General features: G+C 54.1%; 1 protein-coding gene across 1 annotated transcript; it reads left to right on the top strand.

Annotated features, from left to right (window-relative positions):
• Positions 1-14,731: 14,731 nt before the first annotated feature.
• Positions 14,732-15,827, top strand: LOC127782056 (putative F-box/LRR-repeat protein 23). The gene is made up of 2 exons (XM_052309124.1): positions 14,732-15,066; positions 15,305-15,827. The coding sequence occupies exons 1-2, from the start codon at positions 14,732-14,734 to the stop codon at positions 15,825-15,827; spliced, it is 858 nt and encodes a 285-aa protein (XP_052165084.1).
• Positions 15,828-18,351: the final 2,524 nt, after the last annotated feature.

Below are 18,351 nucleotides of genomic sequence, written 5' to 3' on the forward strand. Positions count from 1 at the left end.
ATCTCAGGGTCAGACCCCTCGCAAGGGATGAAGTCCGAACGGTCAGGGCAATCCGGGCCCGACCAATCCAAGGACGCGGTGTTTTCGCAGCCTCGCGGCGGGACCCAGAAGGCACACACCGGGCCCGATCCCGAGAGACCCTCAGGCGGGACCCGACCTGCTGCGGGCGACAGGGGTGGCAACGCTCCCCCCGAGGGCGGCTCCGGGACCAGGGTCCACGCGGAGCACCACCCAGGATCGGGGGATGAGGGAGGTCGCGGCCCGGGAGCCGAAGCCGGAGGTGATCTCGAGCCCGAGGCTGAGGTCGAGGCTGAGGGCGGTCCCGAGCCCGAGGCCGAGGCCGAGGATGAATCCACTCGAGGACCCGAAGCAGGGGGTGAGAGGGACAGCCGTTCCCCCTTGCGCTTGGGGCGCCCTCGAGGCTGGTCTCGCAGAAGGGGGGCCGAGAGCAGCCCCCAGTCTTGCGGGGGATCCAGCAGTACCCCGTCGTCCCGGGGGCGGACCGCGGCCTTTTCCTCCCCGACTCCGGCGAGTATGGAACCACTTCTGCAGGTGCTCGCCGCCGCCGACTCCACTGTACGAGAGGGGCTGAACACCCAAGTTTAAGCCCTAGCGGAAGAGCGGACGGCCCTGGATGCAGAGTGAGCACAGCTCGCCGTGGACCGCGCGCGAGTCGATGAGGGGCGTCGCGCCATGGACGACATGGTAAGGGTGGGGCGCAAAATGCGTCAAACCCAGCTAGCCAAAATTCAGGCGCGCGAGGAGGCACTGGACTCCATCATGCGGGAGGCGGAGGAGGAGCGGCAGGCGGCGCTGATCGCCTCGAGCGTCCTGGATGAAGCGCTGGGCGATATCCGCCTTTAGTACGAGGCTCACGCCGAGGACTTGGCGAAGAGGATCAGGGACATGCGCGGCATCCTCGACGCAGTCGCTACCCACGAGCGGCGGGCATCGAAGGCTGACGCCTCGCTGCGGGCCCGATCGACGGCACTCGAGGCTAAACGCAGGGCCTTGGATGATCGTGCCCACACCGCACAGGAGTTTGAAGCCACAATCCGTCGGCGGATCGAGGTCCTCGATTGAAACTAGCGCAAGCAAAACGCGCGCGGTGAAGAGTAGGCGCGGCATGCCCGGGAGCTGGAGGAGCAAGCGCGTCTGCTAGATCAGCGGGAGTCCACCTTGGCCGCCCATGAGAGAACGGCGGCAGAGGTGGAGGCTTCCCTTCGCCTCCATGAAGAGGCCGCGGCCGAGCGTGATTGGATCACCCTTGCCGCGAAAGCTTCCGCGGACCGCCGCGCGGAAGAGCTACGGCTGCGGGAAGAGGCATGCCGGGAACGGGACGCCGCACTCGTCGAGCGCGAAGCCGAGGTGAATCGCCGTGAGGTAGCCTCGCGCTGGCTAGGCGAGCAACTCGCGAAATGCGAGGAGACCATTGCCGGGCGCGAGGCCCGTCATCTGGAGAGCGCCCACGCCGAGCGTGCGGCAATATCGGTGAAGGCCTCCGAGCTGGAGGCCCGGGAGAAGGACTTGGCAGCGGGTGGGCCGCCCGGCGGCGCGGGGTTGGCGAGCCAGCTCGCCATGGCTCCGAGTACCCTCACCGACCTAGAACGCCTGGTGCAGGATCAGGCTGGGGAAATTGCGGCCCTCCGCCTCACCAACGAGCTCGGGCCCGGGCAACTCTCCGACGCCGTCGACCGGCTGGAGCGCACGGGGCGCCGAGTCAGCATCTCTGTGCGTCGGGACAGCAAACTCCCGCCCACACAGCCAGCACTCACGCTTCGGCTGGATGGGCTGGCGGCGGACCTGGAGAGGCTGGAGGAGGAGGTTGGCGAGACCATAAAGTCTTCGTCAGTTTCTTTGGCGCGGGCTGCGGTGGAGCTAGTACTCGCGAGCTACCAAGCGCGCGACCCCGAATTCATGCCGTGGCATGCGCTCGAAGATTTTCCCCCGGGTACCGAGGCAAGGGCCCGGGAGCAAGTCCGGGAGGCGGCTGACGCGATTGTCTCGAGCTTCGAGGGGTCGGCCCCCCGGTTCACCTCCGAGCTTACCTCGGACGAGGAAAACGGAAGCGGGGGTGACGACGGCGACGACGACTGAGATCAACGTAACTGATAGTTCATCCTTCAGACCTTCCAAGAACTTCTCCTGCCTTTCCTCGTCAGTACGCACATCTTCTGGGGCATAACGTGCCAGACGATTGAACTCATGAAGATACTCTGCCACGGTACGATCCTTTTGCTTCAATGCCCTGAACTCACGTTTCTTCAAAGCAACAACTCCTACAGGTATGTGTGTCTTCTTGAATACTTCGATAAACTCTTCCCAAGTGATTGGTTGTCCTTCTGCTCTGTTCATCCGGAAATGATCCCACTATTCTGAAGCAGGTCCTTGCAACTGATGTGAAGCGAACACGACTTTCTCCTGATCTGTGCACTGGAGCAATTCCAACTTCTTCTCGATAGCGTGCAGCCAATCACCTGCTTCTACTGGGTTGGTTGTGCTAGAAAAGGTAGGTGGCCTCACACGGAGAAAATCAGCTAACTTGCTCTGCGGCGGTGGAGCATTGTTGTTTCCTTGGTTGAGCTGATTCTGCATCTGCTGTATCATCATGTTCATTAACTGAGTCTGTTGAGCCAGAACTTGAGCAAGAGTTGGGTTCCCTTCATTGTTATTATTTCCACTTCCACTGGCGCGAGTGTTCACCGTCTGTTGCATATTGGAGAAGATAGAAGGAGAGGGGTTACACTAAAGACAAGACCTTAACCAGTTTAACACTGATATGATGTGTGTAGACCATTATATTGTTTAAGTTGATTAAGCAAGCAACCTAGTATAGTTACACACTCATCATTGAACCACACCAATGACGGGAATGCAACCATACCTACACACAAGCAAACAACAAACGTTCTACCCTACTAACTATTCTTCAAGGATAGTTTGGCGGCATAGGTTCTAAGGTAGGATCCAAACTTCATTCCATCTTGACCCCTTGGCACTTCGGTTCTTCCTCGATCCACTTGACTGACCTCCATAAGTTGACCACATCAACGTCTTCTAGTTTCAGAGCTACTCAAGTTGAACGAGAGAGGGGAGTAGACAATGAAACAATTTGCAAAGAACTCTAGAGAAGGAAGAAAGGAGAAATTTTCACAAATCATGTTTTCGGAAAATTCGTCCTTATGGTTTGACCATTTGGCTTATCCTACAGTCAAGATGGCTCTGATACCAACTTGTCACGCCCAGAAATTCACTAGTAATTTCTGAACTTATTTGTGCATAAAATCCTCGTCCAGGAATCAGCCGAGGTACACAAACTGACAATTTAATATACAAATCCATCATAATAATAACGTTACATACTTACAAAAGAAAAGAAAACAGCAGCGGAATAACGGTCTAGCGATGGCTTCAGCTCCACTCCCACAGACAGCTCAACTGGGGTATAAGCCAAACGTCTTCTCCTTCGCAACTTGTCTTCAACTGAGGTTTGATTGATTATTGCAAGGTGAGCATATGACATACTCAACAAGCCACACAGCAAATATGCAAATGCACAAGGATACCAAAGGATGGCATAATATAGGGCTCATTTGCAAAAGCAGCATTTAGCAAACATTTGAGAATTGTAAAACAATAGAGTAATTAATCATCAAAATTAATCAACACTGAACAGCACACCCATGCTGCACAGGCCCAACCATTCTGAACAACCATATCCAGCTGCACAGATCTATCTCCAAACCAGGAATATACCATTCCAAACCAGGAGCTAATCAAATTATTACCAGTTATAACATCATTTATTATGGTGAGAAGTGTGAGACTAATCACGAAAGACATTGTTAGACCCGCCCATGACCGCGGGCACGGCTATTCGAATAGTTTTACTCTAGCCAGAGGTGTACCACTGTACCCACAAGACACAACCCACCAGCATGTTACCGTGTCCGCACAGACACGTCACCATGTTGAGTGATTGTGACAAGACCCCTCGCATAACTCAACTCAAAGCAGTGCACCGTTCCCGGATCATAGTCACCCCCTAATAAACAAGGCATGGACTCCCCAGCGACCTCCGTGGGCTTATCTCCGCCACTTCTCAGTCTGGTGCTCCGCAATGAGCCTTGTTATACAAAGTATCCAGCCGTTGCCCATTCTGGCTTGTGGTTGGCACGGTTAATGTTTCACAACCGAAAATCGTGAACCGGTTCTTAATTGTCATGAGCGCGACCATCAAAACCATGTGCTCACAACCCACCATTATCAAGTTTTAGTTGGCACATTAATTAATTAACCAATCACGATTGACCATCGTGAGCTATCATTAAATATCCATCATTAAGTAATAGTGAAACATTAGTTATCCCAATTATGTGCTAATGTTTCTAAGCATGGCTAAGCAATTATGTCTAACATCTAGTTGAACCAATATATAAATTCAACCAGTCAAATTATAACCCGAGGTAATCAAGAAATAGGGTAATCAATGCAAACTAGCCATAACAAAGGAATAGGTTCACACCACCCGGTGACATTCAAAAATAAATGCACAGTTGAAATAAATAGAGAATTTAAATATAGGATCAACATGCTCAAAGGAATTGTGTTTGGGATCTGTGTGACTTGCCTTGCAATAAAGGGTCTTCAATTAATCTTCTTGAACACTTCCGGCGCTCTCGCGAACTTTCGAAACGACGGAAACGACAAGCTAACACACAAAACGAGGAAAAAGACTAATAAAAACCAAATAAACAATACATAAAAAGTAAACAAACAAGTAGATCAATAATTTTAGATGAATGATGAGACTTGAACGGCCTCATTCTGACTTCAAATGAATTTATTACGAATTTTACAAGATTAAATCTAATTAAAGTCCAATTAAAAAGAATTAAATAAATTTAATTCAATTTATGGATAATTTTAATATGTAGATCTTTATCTTATACAACTTTTGCAACTTGAACCACATTAAACTGAGTTACAATGAATTAGTTATGAATTTTTAAAGATTAAACCGGATTAAAGCATTTATATGGATTTTAATTGAATTATGACGCAATAATTAATTATTTTTGAAAAGGAAAAGGGAATTATTGCGTCATCGGCTAGGGTTCGCAGAGGACCGGGTGCAAGGCGACAGTTCACGAAAACGGACGGCCGAGATTCATCCATCTAAAACGGACGGCCAAGATCCATCGGTCCACGACCGGACCACGACGGACGGCAACGATGACGGCGGTGATGACGTCATCACCGGCGACGGCTCGGCCTCGCGTGCTCGCCGGCGAATGACGGCGCGGCGGCGCAAACGGAGGACACTTACGCGTAGCGGACGGCACGGCGAACTCACCGGTGACTAAAACGACGGCGGAAGATCAACGGATGACGACGGCGACGAGGAAGAGCGGCGGCGACGATCGGGTCAACGGCGGCGACGGTGCTCTGGCGGCTGACAGCGACGGTGAAAGGGCGGACGAGGACGGCAACGCGACGGCGACCACGGCGGTGACCTCCCCGAGCGACGACGACGACTGGAGCGACGGCGGCAAACAGCTGGAGCAGCGGCGGCAACGGCGGCGCGAGGCGGCACGGCGCTAGAGCTCTACCGGCGATGAGAGACTAAGGCGAGGGTGGCGGCGGGTAGAGGGGAGCTCGAGGGTCAATTTATAGGGGCTAGGGAGCGGCGACGAAGGCCCACGGCGACCGGCGACGGGAAGAAAGGTTTAGGGTTCGGAGGGGAGAAATCGATCCGAATCGAACTCAAATCCGGCGATTTCCAAAGCGATTTAGACGATGTTTCCAAAAGGGAAAAGGTAGAGTGGATCACGGGGATCGTTACCCCTCAATCAATTTCACCGGAAACGGAAAGGGACGGCCGGATTTGGAATGGTGGCGGCGGCGCAGCTCGGCTAGGGTTTCGGCGAGAGGAAGACGACGACTGACGGGTGGGACCCACCGGTCAGCGGCGGTCGCACGCGTGCGCGCGGGCGGCTCGGCTTGGGCCGACTTAGGCCGAGGGAGAGAGAGAGAGCGGTTTGGGCCGGCTTTCGGCCCAAAACCAAAAGGGACTTTAAAAACCTTTTCCCATTTAAATTATTCATGAAATGCAATTCCATTTATTAAAAATACTTCCTTGGCTCAAATAAATCCTAGAAAAATCTAGGAACTATAGAAACAGGAGAAGTATTTAACAAAATTTTATCTAGCCCACTTTTATATTGAGATCTTCTCTTCTAGGCTTTTAAGATCATTTCTAATAATTCCCTTTTGGACAACAATTTATAAATTAAGGATTTTTAAACAAAAAAGCACTTAACATAATTATAATTAGATCATTAATGATTAAATAATTATTGAACTGTTCTTTGTATCATTTAGGAATTGAGCTCTGAAAAAATCCGAGAAAATTTCAGAGAGTATAATTAATCATGGAGAGTTTAATAAAAATTAAATCCATCCATGCTTTAAATTTAGGAAATTTTATTTCCCACATTTAACTTCACTTGTAAATTAATGAACATTTAATATAAATTATATTAATAATTTATTAGATAATTTATAAATCCTAAAACGAAAATCTGGCTGTGACAGCCGGGCACTCCGTGACCACTCGCGCCTTTAATTCGCTTTTGATGTGTGCCCGTAGCAGGCGCTTCTTGTATTTAGGCCATTGTGCCATCCTATCTTGTTCTGCAACTGAAACTTCTTTAACCCCTTTTACTCTTTTGCTTTTTCCATTGGATGCCTGTGACATAGAGAGAAGAAAAAACCAGGGCAAAAGGGGATAATTATACTGCCTGCGACTGATATGTCGTTTTGACCCCATCCCCCCCCCCTCGGGCTTGTTCTAGCGAGAAGATAAATCCACGCTCGGTCCATGGAACCTAAGTGGTGATAGGCAAGACCATCGCCCCAAGGGAGCCGCCCAGCGGGACTGGCCAGACCGAGGCTGCGATGACCGAGGGTCGGGGACGACCGTGTGTAGGCCCTTCCAATCCCCCGGGGTTCGGCACAACCCAGGGCGCGGCCCGCGTTCGTGCTCCCTTTCGGCAGTTTTCAGGCCGCCTTACGGCACTTAGGGTTTAGAGTAAACGCGGATTATCCCTTGAACCGGGACAAGCCAGAGGAAGGGGAGAAAACGGTCTCCACGAAAAAGTAGAAAAATTCATTGCTTGTAAAAGGATACACAGCGGTAGCCCCCGGCTAGTCCCACACAAACCGAGGGCTTGTGCGGGGGCTGGCCCGTGCTCCAGGAAAGCAAACAATCTCGATGTCATGGATAGAAACGACGGAGGTGCTCGATATTCTAGGGGTTGGGCAGCTCTGTGCCGTCCTCCATGGTTAACAGAACGGAGCCTAGTCGGGGCACTTCGATCACTTTGTATGGCCCTTCCCACATTGGCGAGAGCTTGCTCAGCCCCAGGCGCAACTGAACGCGGCGTAGGACGAGGTCGCCAACTTGTAGTGATCGGGCCCCGACGTGGCGCTGATGGTAGTGTCACAGGCTTTGTTGATAGCGCGCGGCACGCAAGGCCGCTCGCCTTCTCCGTTCTTCAAGATAATCGAGATCGTCGCGGCGAAGGTCATCTTGGTTGGCCTCGTTGTACAACGCGACACGAGGCGACCCTAGGGAAAGCTCGGAGGGTAGGACCGCTTCGGCGCCGTACACCAAGAAAAATGGTGTTTCCCCTGTGGCGCGGCTTGGAGTGGTCCGATTTGCCCACAACACGGCGGGGAACTCTTCGAGTCATGAATCCCCGTGCTTCTTCAGGACGTTGTACGTCTTGGTCTTGAGTCCTTTGAGGATTTCAGCGTTGGCTCGCTCGACTTGGCCGTTACTCTTGGGGTGGGCGGGCGAGGCAAAGCACAATTTGATACCCATGTCGTCATAGTAATTGCCAAACAGCTCACTAGTGAACTGGGTGCCGTTGTCTGTAATGATACGGTTGGGCACTCTGAATTGAGACATGATGCCCCTGATGAACTTAAGAGCAGAATGCTTGTCAATTTTGACAACCGGGTAGGCCTCAGGCCACTTGGTGAATTTGTCGATGGCGACGTACAAGTGCTGATACCCGCCTCGAGCCGCCTTGAATGGCCCAAGGATGTCTAGCCCCCAAACTGCGAAAGGCCAAGATAGCGGGATGACCTGTAAGGCTTGGGCCGGCTGGTGGGTCTGCTTGGCGTGGAACTGGTATGCCTTGCACCGCTGGACCCATTCTTGGGCATCTTGTAATACAGTCGGCCAATAAAAACTTTGCCGGAAGGCTTTTCCGACCAGAGTTCGTGAGGCCGAATGGGCTCCGCACTCACCCTGATGGGCGTCGGCTATGAGCTCGATGCCCTGCTCTCGAGAAATACACTTCAAGAGTATCCCGTTGGCGGCACGCCGGTATAGGGTCCCTTCTACAAGGACGTACCGTTTGGAGATGCGCGCGAGCTTTTCAGCTTCTGCGTGATCCTCAGGATGAGTATTGCCTTCGAGATACGCCCAGATATCGGTCATCCACATGACCTGACGAGGGGGGTCGGGGTTGACCCCCTCGGGCCCCGAGGGGCGCGGGTCGCCCGGAGTCGGGTTGAAGGGCATGTCATTGGGGTCCCTCAAAGGGCTCGGTCGCGCCGATGGTTGCACGAGCCTTGCCTCGAAGGTCCCTGGGGGGAGCGGGGCTCGTGCCGACGCAACATGCGACAACTCGTCAGCAATTGTGTTGTCGCGTCGGGGCACGTGCCGGAGCTCAAGTCCGTCGAAGTGGCGTTCCATGCGCCGTACCTCGCGGACGTATGCTTCTATTTGCGGGTCGGTGCACTGATACTCTTTGGATACTCTATTTACGACCAACTAGGAGTCACCCAAGACCAGGAGACGGCGGATGCCCATTCCGGCTGCCGCCCTCAATCCCGCGAGGAGCCCTTCATATTCTGCCATGTTGTTCGTAGCTCAGAAGTCGAGACGAACGACGTATTTGAGGACATCCCCGTTTGGTGAGGTCAGCGTGACTCCGGCACCTGCACCTTGAAGGTTGAGGAAGCCGTCAAAATGCATAACCCAGTGCCCGCCGCGAATGTCGGCGTTTGGATCCTCTTCTTCTCCGGGGGGGAAGGAGACATTGGACGGAACAAGTTCGTCCACCAGGGTCCATTCCGCGATGAAGTCAGCCAGAATTTGACTTTTGATCGCGTGCCGCGATTCGAAGTGCAGATCGAACTCAGCCAGCTCGATGGCCCATTTTACCACCTGTCCAGTACCCTCTCGGTTGTGCAAAATTTGGCCAAGAGGGTATGACGTCACTACGGTAACCCGATGCGCTTGGAAGTAATGACGCAACTTCCTTGAGGCAACGGCATAAAGCATTTTCTCAGCCTGCGGATACCGGGTTTTCGCATATCGAAGTGCCTCGCTAACAAAGTAGACGGGCCGCTGCACCTTTCGGCGGGGCTGGTTCATGTTGTCAGGGGCTGATGACTCAGAGCGCGCCTGTTCGGAGGTCCCGGGGGGATCCCGGACTGCCTCGGGATCATAAGGCTCGGGGCCACCTGCCAAAGCCTCCGCTCCTCCCTTGGGGGCCTCGGGGTCCTCCCGGGGGCTGGAAGCTTTGAGCGCTAGGCCTTCGGGGGACGAGGGGCCATCGCAAGCCGAAGGGGCCTCCCGTGCGCCTTCCTCACGCTCAACTACTAGGGCGGCACTCACCACATGGGGGGTCGCGGCCAAGTAAAGTAGCAATGGTTCCTTGGGTCCTGGGGCCACCAAGATGGGGGGTGGGAACTGAGGTAAGCTTTCAGCTGATTGAGAGCTTGCTCAGCTTCCTCCGTCCATACAAACAGCCCGGAGCACTTGAGGAGCTTGAACAGGGGCAGCGCCCTCTCACCCAGCCTCGATATAAATCAACTCAGGGCGGCCATGCATCCAGTGACGCACTGCACATCCTTAAGCTTGCTGGGTGGGGCGTCTCCTCTCTATCGCGCGTATTTTCTCAGGACTTGCTTCTATGCCTCGGGAAGAGACTAGAAAACCGAGAAGTCTGCCCGCCGGCACGCCGAACACACACTTATCGGGGTTAGCTTTACGCACGTGGACCTAAGACTATCGAAAGTTTCGGCCAGGTCCTGTAGCAATGTGTCCTGGTGGTGCGTCTTTACCACCAGATCATCGACATACGCCTCTACATTGCGCCCTATCTGATTACTTAAGGTAATACGAGTCATGCGTTGAAAAGTAGGGCCTGCATTCTTCAATCCAAAAGGCATAGTTGTATAACAAAACTGCCCACAGGAGTAATAAAGGCGGTTTTTTCCTCATCTTCCCTAGCCATACGAATCTGATGGTACCCAGAGTATGCATCTAGAAAACACAAAAGGTCACACCTCGTAGTGTAGTCGACTATTTGATCTATGCGTGGTAGAGGGAAGGGATCTTTGGGGCATGCCTTGTTGAGGTCGGTGTAGTCGATGTACATCCATAGCTTGCCATTGGCCTTCGGGATGACCACCGGGTTTGCCAGCCACTCCGGATGGATCACCTCGCGGATGAAATCAGCCTCCAGGAGCTGCTCCACTTCCTCCCTGATGAAGGCCTGCCGCTCCGGGGCTTGACGCCGCACTTTCTGCCGGACAGGTCGCGCATCCGGCCGCACGGCAAGGCGGTGCTCGATCACCTCCCTGGGGACCCCGGGCATATCTGACGGCTTCCATGCGAAAAAGTCAGAATTCGCCCGCAGGAAGGAGACGAGTGCGCCTTCCTATTTGGCGTCCAAGGTTCCGCCAATCTTGGCGGTCTTGGATAGATCGTCACCAAGGGGGATTTCCTTGACGGGCACCTCGTCAGCCGAGGTGAGGCGCTTCTTGGAAGCGCGGGACGCAGAGGCTTCTGGGGCCTGCGGCTCCGTGGCCACCGCCAGGTTGTCTGCGCGCAAGCGAGGGCGACCTTGACAACACCAAAGATGGTGATGGGACCAGCAGGACCCGGTATCTTCATCTGGAGGTAGGCGTAGTGGGTGGTGACCATGAACTTCACCAACGCGGGTCTGCCCAAAACCGCGTTGTAGGGCAGATTGAGGTCCGCCACATCGAAGTCGATCCGCTCGGTGCAGAAGTTGGTGGAGTCACCGAAGGTCACCGGAAGCTCTACATGGCCAAGCGGCCACGTATGCCCCGAAGTAATGCCAATGATTGGGAGCGACGGCCGGAGCTTCATCCCCAGGGCCTTGAGCGCGTCAAAGGCAGCCGGGGAGATAATGCTCAGACTGGCCCCCCCATCCACCAGCACACGCTTCATCTTGACGTTGTGGATGGTCGGGGAGACCACCAGGGCCAACTCCCCCCCCCCCCCGAGCGAGCACCGTCGGATGGTCGCTCTGGTCGAACGTGAGCTTCACCTCCGACTAGCGCGCCTTCCGGACCGTCTCATGCGTGGGAACAACGGCCAGAAGCTCTCGCCTCATGGCCTTGAAGCTTCGTCGAGAGGTGTGAGCGCAAGCCCCCCCGTCGAGCGTGGCGACGGTCCCCTAAGGTATCTGAAAATCCAGATCCTCACCGTCTCCGCCATCATCGGCGGGGGCCCTGTCCTTGGCCTCCTCTCGCCGGTCACCGGTTGAGGTCGCGGGGGCTTTGCCCTCCCGTCGACCCTGCCGCTTCTCCTCATCAGCCTTTCGGAACCGCTCGGCCAAATTCATGACCAAGCGGCAGTCGGCGAGACTGTGGCGGTAGGTGTTGTGTACCGAGCACCACTTGTCCGCCGACCGGCCCTCACCGGAGGGAACGGTGGGGCTTGGCTTATCGCCGGTGGCCTTTCCTTTGCGCGGGGCCCGCGTGGGCCCGTCTGCTGCAAGGACATGGCCCTCGTCATCGGAGCTGGCTGGTTTCCTTTTGCCTCTCCTATCTCGCCGCTTAGAGCGGGGGGCAGACTCGGGGGTATCCGCGGCCGCCGCACCGGTGCCGGGAGAGTTCGAGACCCACGCCTCCTCCTTCCGGGCCACCTTGTCCGCCAGCTCGAAGAGCTCGGCAGTGGTCTTAGGCTCCTTGGAGGCGATCTTCTCCAGCATGCGATTATGTCGCACGCCGTTCCGGAATGCATATACAACCGCGTGGGCTGGAATGCACGGAATGGTGTTGCGGACCTGACAGAAGCGCTGTATGTACGAACGGAGGGACTCATCGTCCGTACAGCGTGTAGGTCCGCCTCTTCCCCCGGGCGGGGATATGTGCCCTGGAAGTTCGTAATGAACTGCTAGCACAGATCCTCCAAGGAGTGAATGGAGCCGGGGGTCTGGGTCATCAACCAGCCACGCGCCTGACCCTTGAGGGCCATGGGAAAGTAATTCGTCATGACCCGGTCGTCACCCCCTGCCGCCACGATAACCGTGGTGTAGATCTGGAGGAACTCGGAGGGATTGATGCTACCATCATACTTCTCTGTAAGGTTGGGGCAAAACTTCGGGGGCCACCGGACATTCCGGAGACTCGCCACAAAGGCCCTACAACCCGTCCCCCCAGGGGTGAGTGTGTGGGGAGGGCCGCCTCGTGAAGAGGAGCGTGGTGCTCCAGATGAGGAGGCGCCTTCCCCCATACGGGCAGCTCGGCGCTCGTCTCGGCGTCGCTCGATGTTGATTCGAGCATCCTGCGTCCCGTAGAGGCCGTCATGACGCCTCCGGCTTCCCGAGGCCCCCGACGATGTTGGAACCGTGGACCGCCTCGAGATCGTGGTCGATCGACGAGCCCTTCTCCTTGCCGACGAGGAGAGGGTGACCGAGGTACGCGATGTACCAGCGGCAGTGGATCGGCCACCCGTGGCCAACTGCCGCTGGGCAGTAGTGACCAAGTTGGCCATGTCGTCCAACCAGCGCTGAACAGGAGTCTCCGGCCCCGGGTTTACCGGGGGATGCCGCAGAAGGGCGCCTGCTGCCTGAAGCGCGCCTTGGGGCGAACTGCCGTCTCCATAGTCGAGAAGGCGGCGTGCCCCAACGCGTCGCGGCCTCCCTCCGGCATGGGGCGGAGAGAGAGCCGAATCACCCAAACGAGTGGGATCCTCCCTCCGCGAAGGTTCGCGGCGGGGAGGAGTTAGAGAACCATGTCGACGGTGACGAGGACCTCAGCTCTCACCGGAATCCCCACTCCCGGACGGGGTGGGAGTAAACGCCACCGCTTCCTCCTCTACTTCCAGGACCTCGACCATGGTCGGCTAAGGCCTAGAGAAAATTAGGACGGAAGAAAGCGACTTCCTCTCGGAATGCGCAATCACCCCTACCTGGCACGCCAGCTGTCGAGGGAAGATCCTCCATAGCAGGGAGTCGTGAGACCCCCCATTTGTGAGTTCGGCCGGGGGCGGAGGCTCATCTCTCGGAAATCACTCGCTCGTCCCTAAGATTACCGGCAAGCTTGCACATAGTCGGATTATACAGGTTCGGGCCGCTATGGAGCGTAACACTGTGTTTGGGATTATCGATGAGTTTTATCAAGGTTTCTTCACTCTAGAAAGCACGCTCGCTTCCTCTCTTCTGGAGTTCTGGTTTTCTGGGCGTCGTCCCCCTATCTCAGTGGGCAGGGTCCTCCTTTTATAACTCAAGGGGATACCACATGTGCTGCCTCTACCTACCCTCCATAGGAGGGGGATCCCACTCCACTTTGGGCTTCAAACCGTGCCTTCTCTCGGAAGCTAAGCAATAACCGGTTCTCGAGTGGAACCCGGCGCCGCCCCCCGCCTGACACGGGGGACGACCCTGTCATTCCCTCATAAATGAATGATGACTTGCGACAGCCCTTCCTCGAGTGACGCTCGGATGTGACGGGTCATACCCACCCCCACTCTGCCTAGTACAGGGGCTACGTGAGGACATGATTGCCCTATCCATCGGATGTGACGGTGACGGGCTGGTCACAGACCGGTCACATCCGATGGACAGGGGTTAGCTAGGCGCGCCGCACGTCTGCCCTTACCGCATTAAATGCGGTGAGGGACAGTTGGGGCGTCGCACATTTATGGCTGTGCAGCCTGTGCTCCCCTCTCGCTCTTTCCCTCCGCCGCGTGGCAGCCGGGTGAGGGCCTCGGGGCGAAACCGCGGGAGAGCCCGAGGGGGCGACGTCATGCCCCGAGGCCACCCCCCCCCCTCCCCCGCCGCTTCCACGACTTGCGTGACGCGTGAGTGGGGTCAGCCTGCAGAGTCACGTGGTCGGAGGGAAAGTAATTCCCCTCTACTTCACATACCCCCGGGCCCATATCTCCGACATCCATATTTAATGCCCTATACATGTGTCCAAATATTTGATGTGACATTTTTAGCTAATTTTTTTTATCTAACCAAGACCATATTCCTGTTTGTCCTTTTTGTAGTTTTTACCCACTAACTAGCCCCAGTCGTCCAGATCGTGAATCAACGGTCGGATTTCAAGTTTTAAACCGCTGCTCTCTTGAGCCAATCACACCTGATTCGTGTGCGACATCAATGCCACTAGCCCATGATCGTGCACCGCCCCCAAGGAGAGAAAACGAAGCGACTCATCTGCCATCTCAACCTCTGGCATGCCTCCTATATAAATCGCGCATTGATCTCTACCTCACTGATACACTAGCCTTTTTCTTGATTTTTCTCTCTTCCTACGGCGAGTCAAGTAGAGTATGTCTTCGGTGGAGGTATGGATTAAGCAGGTCTATCTAATAGTATCTCAAACTTCCATCTACAGTACTTTTTTTCCACTCCTCTTTCAGATTCCAGGTGTTGCAGTGGAATCCATGGACGCCATGCCGGTGCCAGAGCAACTGTCGCCGGAGACGAGGGACTGGTCAGATCTTCCGGTGGACGCTCTCTTCGTCGTCTTCGCCAAGCTGCGCTCCGTCGAGCTCCTCATGGGCGCCGGCCTCGTGTGCAGCTCATGGCTCCAAGCTGCCAAGCTGCCTCACCTGTGGCGATGCGTCGACATGTCGCACCAACGGGACGAGTCCCGGAGAAAGAACGGTGTCCTGTGCGCCATGGCGAAGGTCGCCGTGGACCGCTCCGGCGGGAAGCTCGAGGTGTACAAGGGGAGGAGGTTTGTTACCAATAATCTCCTCGCCTATGTCGCAAACAGGTAATAATGCATGCTTTCTCTACAAAACTTCTCCAGCTTTTTGCTCTGTAAACTTTTCATATCAACTCCACCTTAAATCGAGTTAATGTTGCTCCCTTTTTTTTTAATTTTCCGTCCAATGTGTAGATCATCAAATATAAATTATGCACTTGAATTTCTATGGAGCAAACATAATATGCAATCTACTTTATTTTTGCTGTTTGAATTTTTTGCACGAATTATATTATTTTATTTGCAGGTCGCCTTCTCTGAAGTGTCTTTACCTTGAGTCATGCACAAGGGTCTCCAATAAAGGGCTCACCGAGCTCATCACCAAGTGTCCGCTGCTAGAGGACTTGAAGCTCTACAACTGCAGAAAGATCGACGGCGACTTCTTCGTGGTCGCCGGCAAGGCGTGCCGTCGCATGAAGCGTCTCGACGTACGCTGGCGCGGCGGAGCGTATCTCGCCCACTTCGACTGCGACGGCGACGAGCCTTTCGAGATCGCGACGATGCGCGAGCTGCGACACCAGACGCTCGCATGCCTCGGCGTCAGCAAGGAGGAGCTGATGGCCATTGTCGATGGCTGCCCTCAGCTGGAGCTCCTCCACGTGAGCGGGCTCCCCGGCCTCGCCACCGCCGTCGACGACGACGACGACGACGACGCCCTGCGAGCCTTGTGCTACGGCATCAAGTCGCTGACGCTTCGCCCCTACCAGGAACAGGAAGTGACCACCTGGGTCGACTACTACTATTATAGTGATATGGAATCTTGGGAATAATTTCTGATTGGGCCATCCACGTAGGAGAGAACGTTTTTTTAGGGCTGGAATATGCAGCCGTTAACAGAAATGTTTCGTAAGGATATCATAAGCAAACATCGTATGTGCTCTCAACAGCGTGTGCCCTTTTGAAGTTTCCTACTCTCTCCGTCGCACAATATAAGAGATTTTGAAAGGATATTACACATGCTAGAACTACGCATCTAGACAGGCTCTCTGCCCAGATACATATTATTAGGATGTGTCGTATCCCTCTAAAATCACTTATATTTTAAGACGGAGGGAGTACATTGGAATTCTGAGAGTTCGTCTACAGCAATTAAACTTGCTATTATGTTGATGTGTCGATGAAGCCACTATGATACTGACCAAGATGTGTACTGCATTGTTCACACAATTTGGAGTGTGATGAAACTGCCAATAGAAATTAAAAACCATCAAGGTAGAGTCAAGTATCATAGTCATCGTACCCCTGTAATTCCAGACATGCTCAACACCATTGTAAATTTGTAATCACATACATATAACATCAGAGGAACTGGCTATCCACCAAAACAGGGCTACCTGAAATTCATAGTCATCAGTTGAGTTGTTTGATAGTTTCAGTGCTTTGATCCTGGCACATTTTTCTTGCAGGGAGAGCCAGGATTTTGAACGGGGCAGGAGCCTGGGGATGTCGGAGGCAAGGGAGCTAGGGTTTTCTTCATACAAGCGTGGCGAGTAATCTTCCGCGGCGGCGGGAAGGGCGGTGATCCCCAATGCTAGGAGCGCTGGGGTGGAGGGCGTTCATGGCACCCGCAGCTCTAAGCCCTCGCGTGAGGTGGAGGGGACAAACTCCATGATGCTGGCCAGTGGCCACGAAACTACACCATTGGAGATGTCCTCACGACGGCGGCGCGTGGTCTGATCAAAGCTGGCAGATTGCAGATGGTCCTCACGAACTCCAGATTGCAGATGGTCGGTTCATGGTGCGTCGAAGACTATGTCGAGCGCTGCGGAGAAGTTGGGACTTCGGTCGAACACCTTCATGGCATCAGTGTCGAGTGGGCGCGCGGTGGCACGTGAAGGACCCACGTCAAACACCTTGGGTGAATCGGTTTCGAGCTGAACTACCAGAGGGCAGCCTAATGCAACCCACCGCACAAGCAGCCCAGTATATGTGGTGATAGGCTCGAAGACATGTTCCCCAAAGCCACGAGTCACCATTTCCGCGACTGGATCTGGGTGAGAAAGGGTTCCCTCACCAAACCTAGGGTTTCCGGCGAGGGGTGAGGAAATCTGACGATTCGGTGGCTCAGCACGACGGATCTGGAAAGCTCAAGAGCGCAAGTGCAACCACCGGTCGTTCACGGAGGTGGTGATGAAGCGACGTCCTGCTAATCGGCCCGACTGGCAAACGAACAAGCGTAAGGCAACGGAGCATGGCGGTGGCAACTAGGGGCATCAAGGTGGCGGAGATTGGGAGCAGCAATGTGGCGGCGACTAGGGGAGACAAGGTGGAGCTGACTGGGTGAAGAGGGAGGAGGAGGAGCCGATGAAGCAGCTTGTCGCTCAAAATCCCTAGGGGAACTCGGTGGCGAGGCGCTCTGGTCGACCTCCCCAAGAGCGCGGCGATGTAGATCAGGGAGCTGGGAGCTCGAAGTCTGCCATCAAATGCTTCAGATGTGGTAAGGATGGTCACCATTAGGCGACTTGCTCTAACTATCCCCTATGCTATTCATGTCACAACACTGGTCACATGGCGGCTGATTTCCCTATGAGCTTGATGAATAGAGGTGTGAAACTATGTGGATTTGGAATCCCTGGTCAGGGCTTCTACAACTTGCATGTTGATATTCCAGAAAGTGAGGTTGCTAAGATCCCTGTGAGAGGTATACTTACTATGATTCAGGGGGAAGCCACAGTGGATAAGGTTGTCAATGAGCTGAAAAATCTGTTTGTTGATTTAAATTGGGAATGGAAGGTTAAACAACTGAATGAGAAAGAATTCCTTGTCAACTTTCCTTCAGAGGATGTTAGAAGCAAAATATCCACTTGTAAGAGTTTTGATTTTGACACATGCCCAATCAAAGCCAGTGTGGGATGACTTAGGAAGCCATAGATGAGTTAGTTGTGGTGTGGGTGAAAATCTATGGAATCCCTAAACTTGGTAGGACTGAAGATACAGTCAAGGCCATTGTTGAGTTAGTGGGTGAGTTTGATATTTTAGACAATTCTACTCTGAGAAGGGATGGGCAGTAAGGGTGAGAGTGGCATGTAAAGATCCTAGAGAGCTTCATTTTGTCATACATGTCTATATCAACAAGGTGGGCTACAAGATAAGGTGGGAGCCCGAGGGTTTTCCCCCTACGAGAGCAAACATTCCCAACCTCATGATGATGGAGATGATGATAACAAAGGAGATGATGGAAGTGAGGACATGAACTTAGATGATGAGTTCAAAAAACAAAGTCCTGAGATAGGTAGACAAAACAAAGATAGAGGCCAGTCTCAGATGGGGGGCAGAGGTCCTTTGCATTCTGCC

Source organism: Oryza glaberrima, chromosome 8 (genome assembly GCF_000147395.1).
Source record: "Oryza glaberrima chromosome 8, OglaRS2, whole genome shotgun sequence".
Taxonomy (NCBI): domain Eukaryota; kingdom Viridiplantae; phylum Streptophyta; class Magnoliopsida; order Poales; family Poaceae; genus Oryza; species Oryza glaberrima.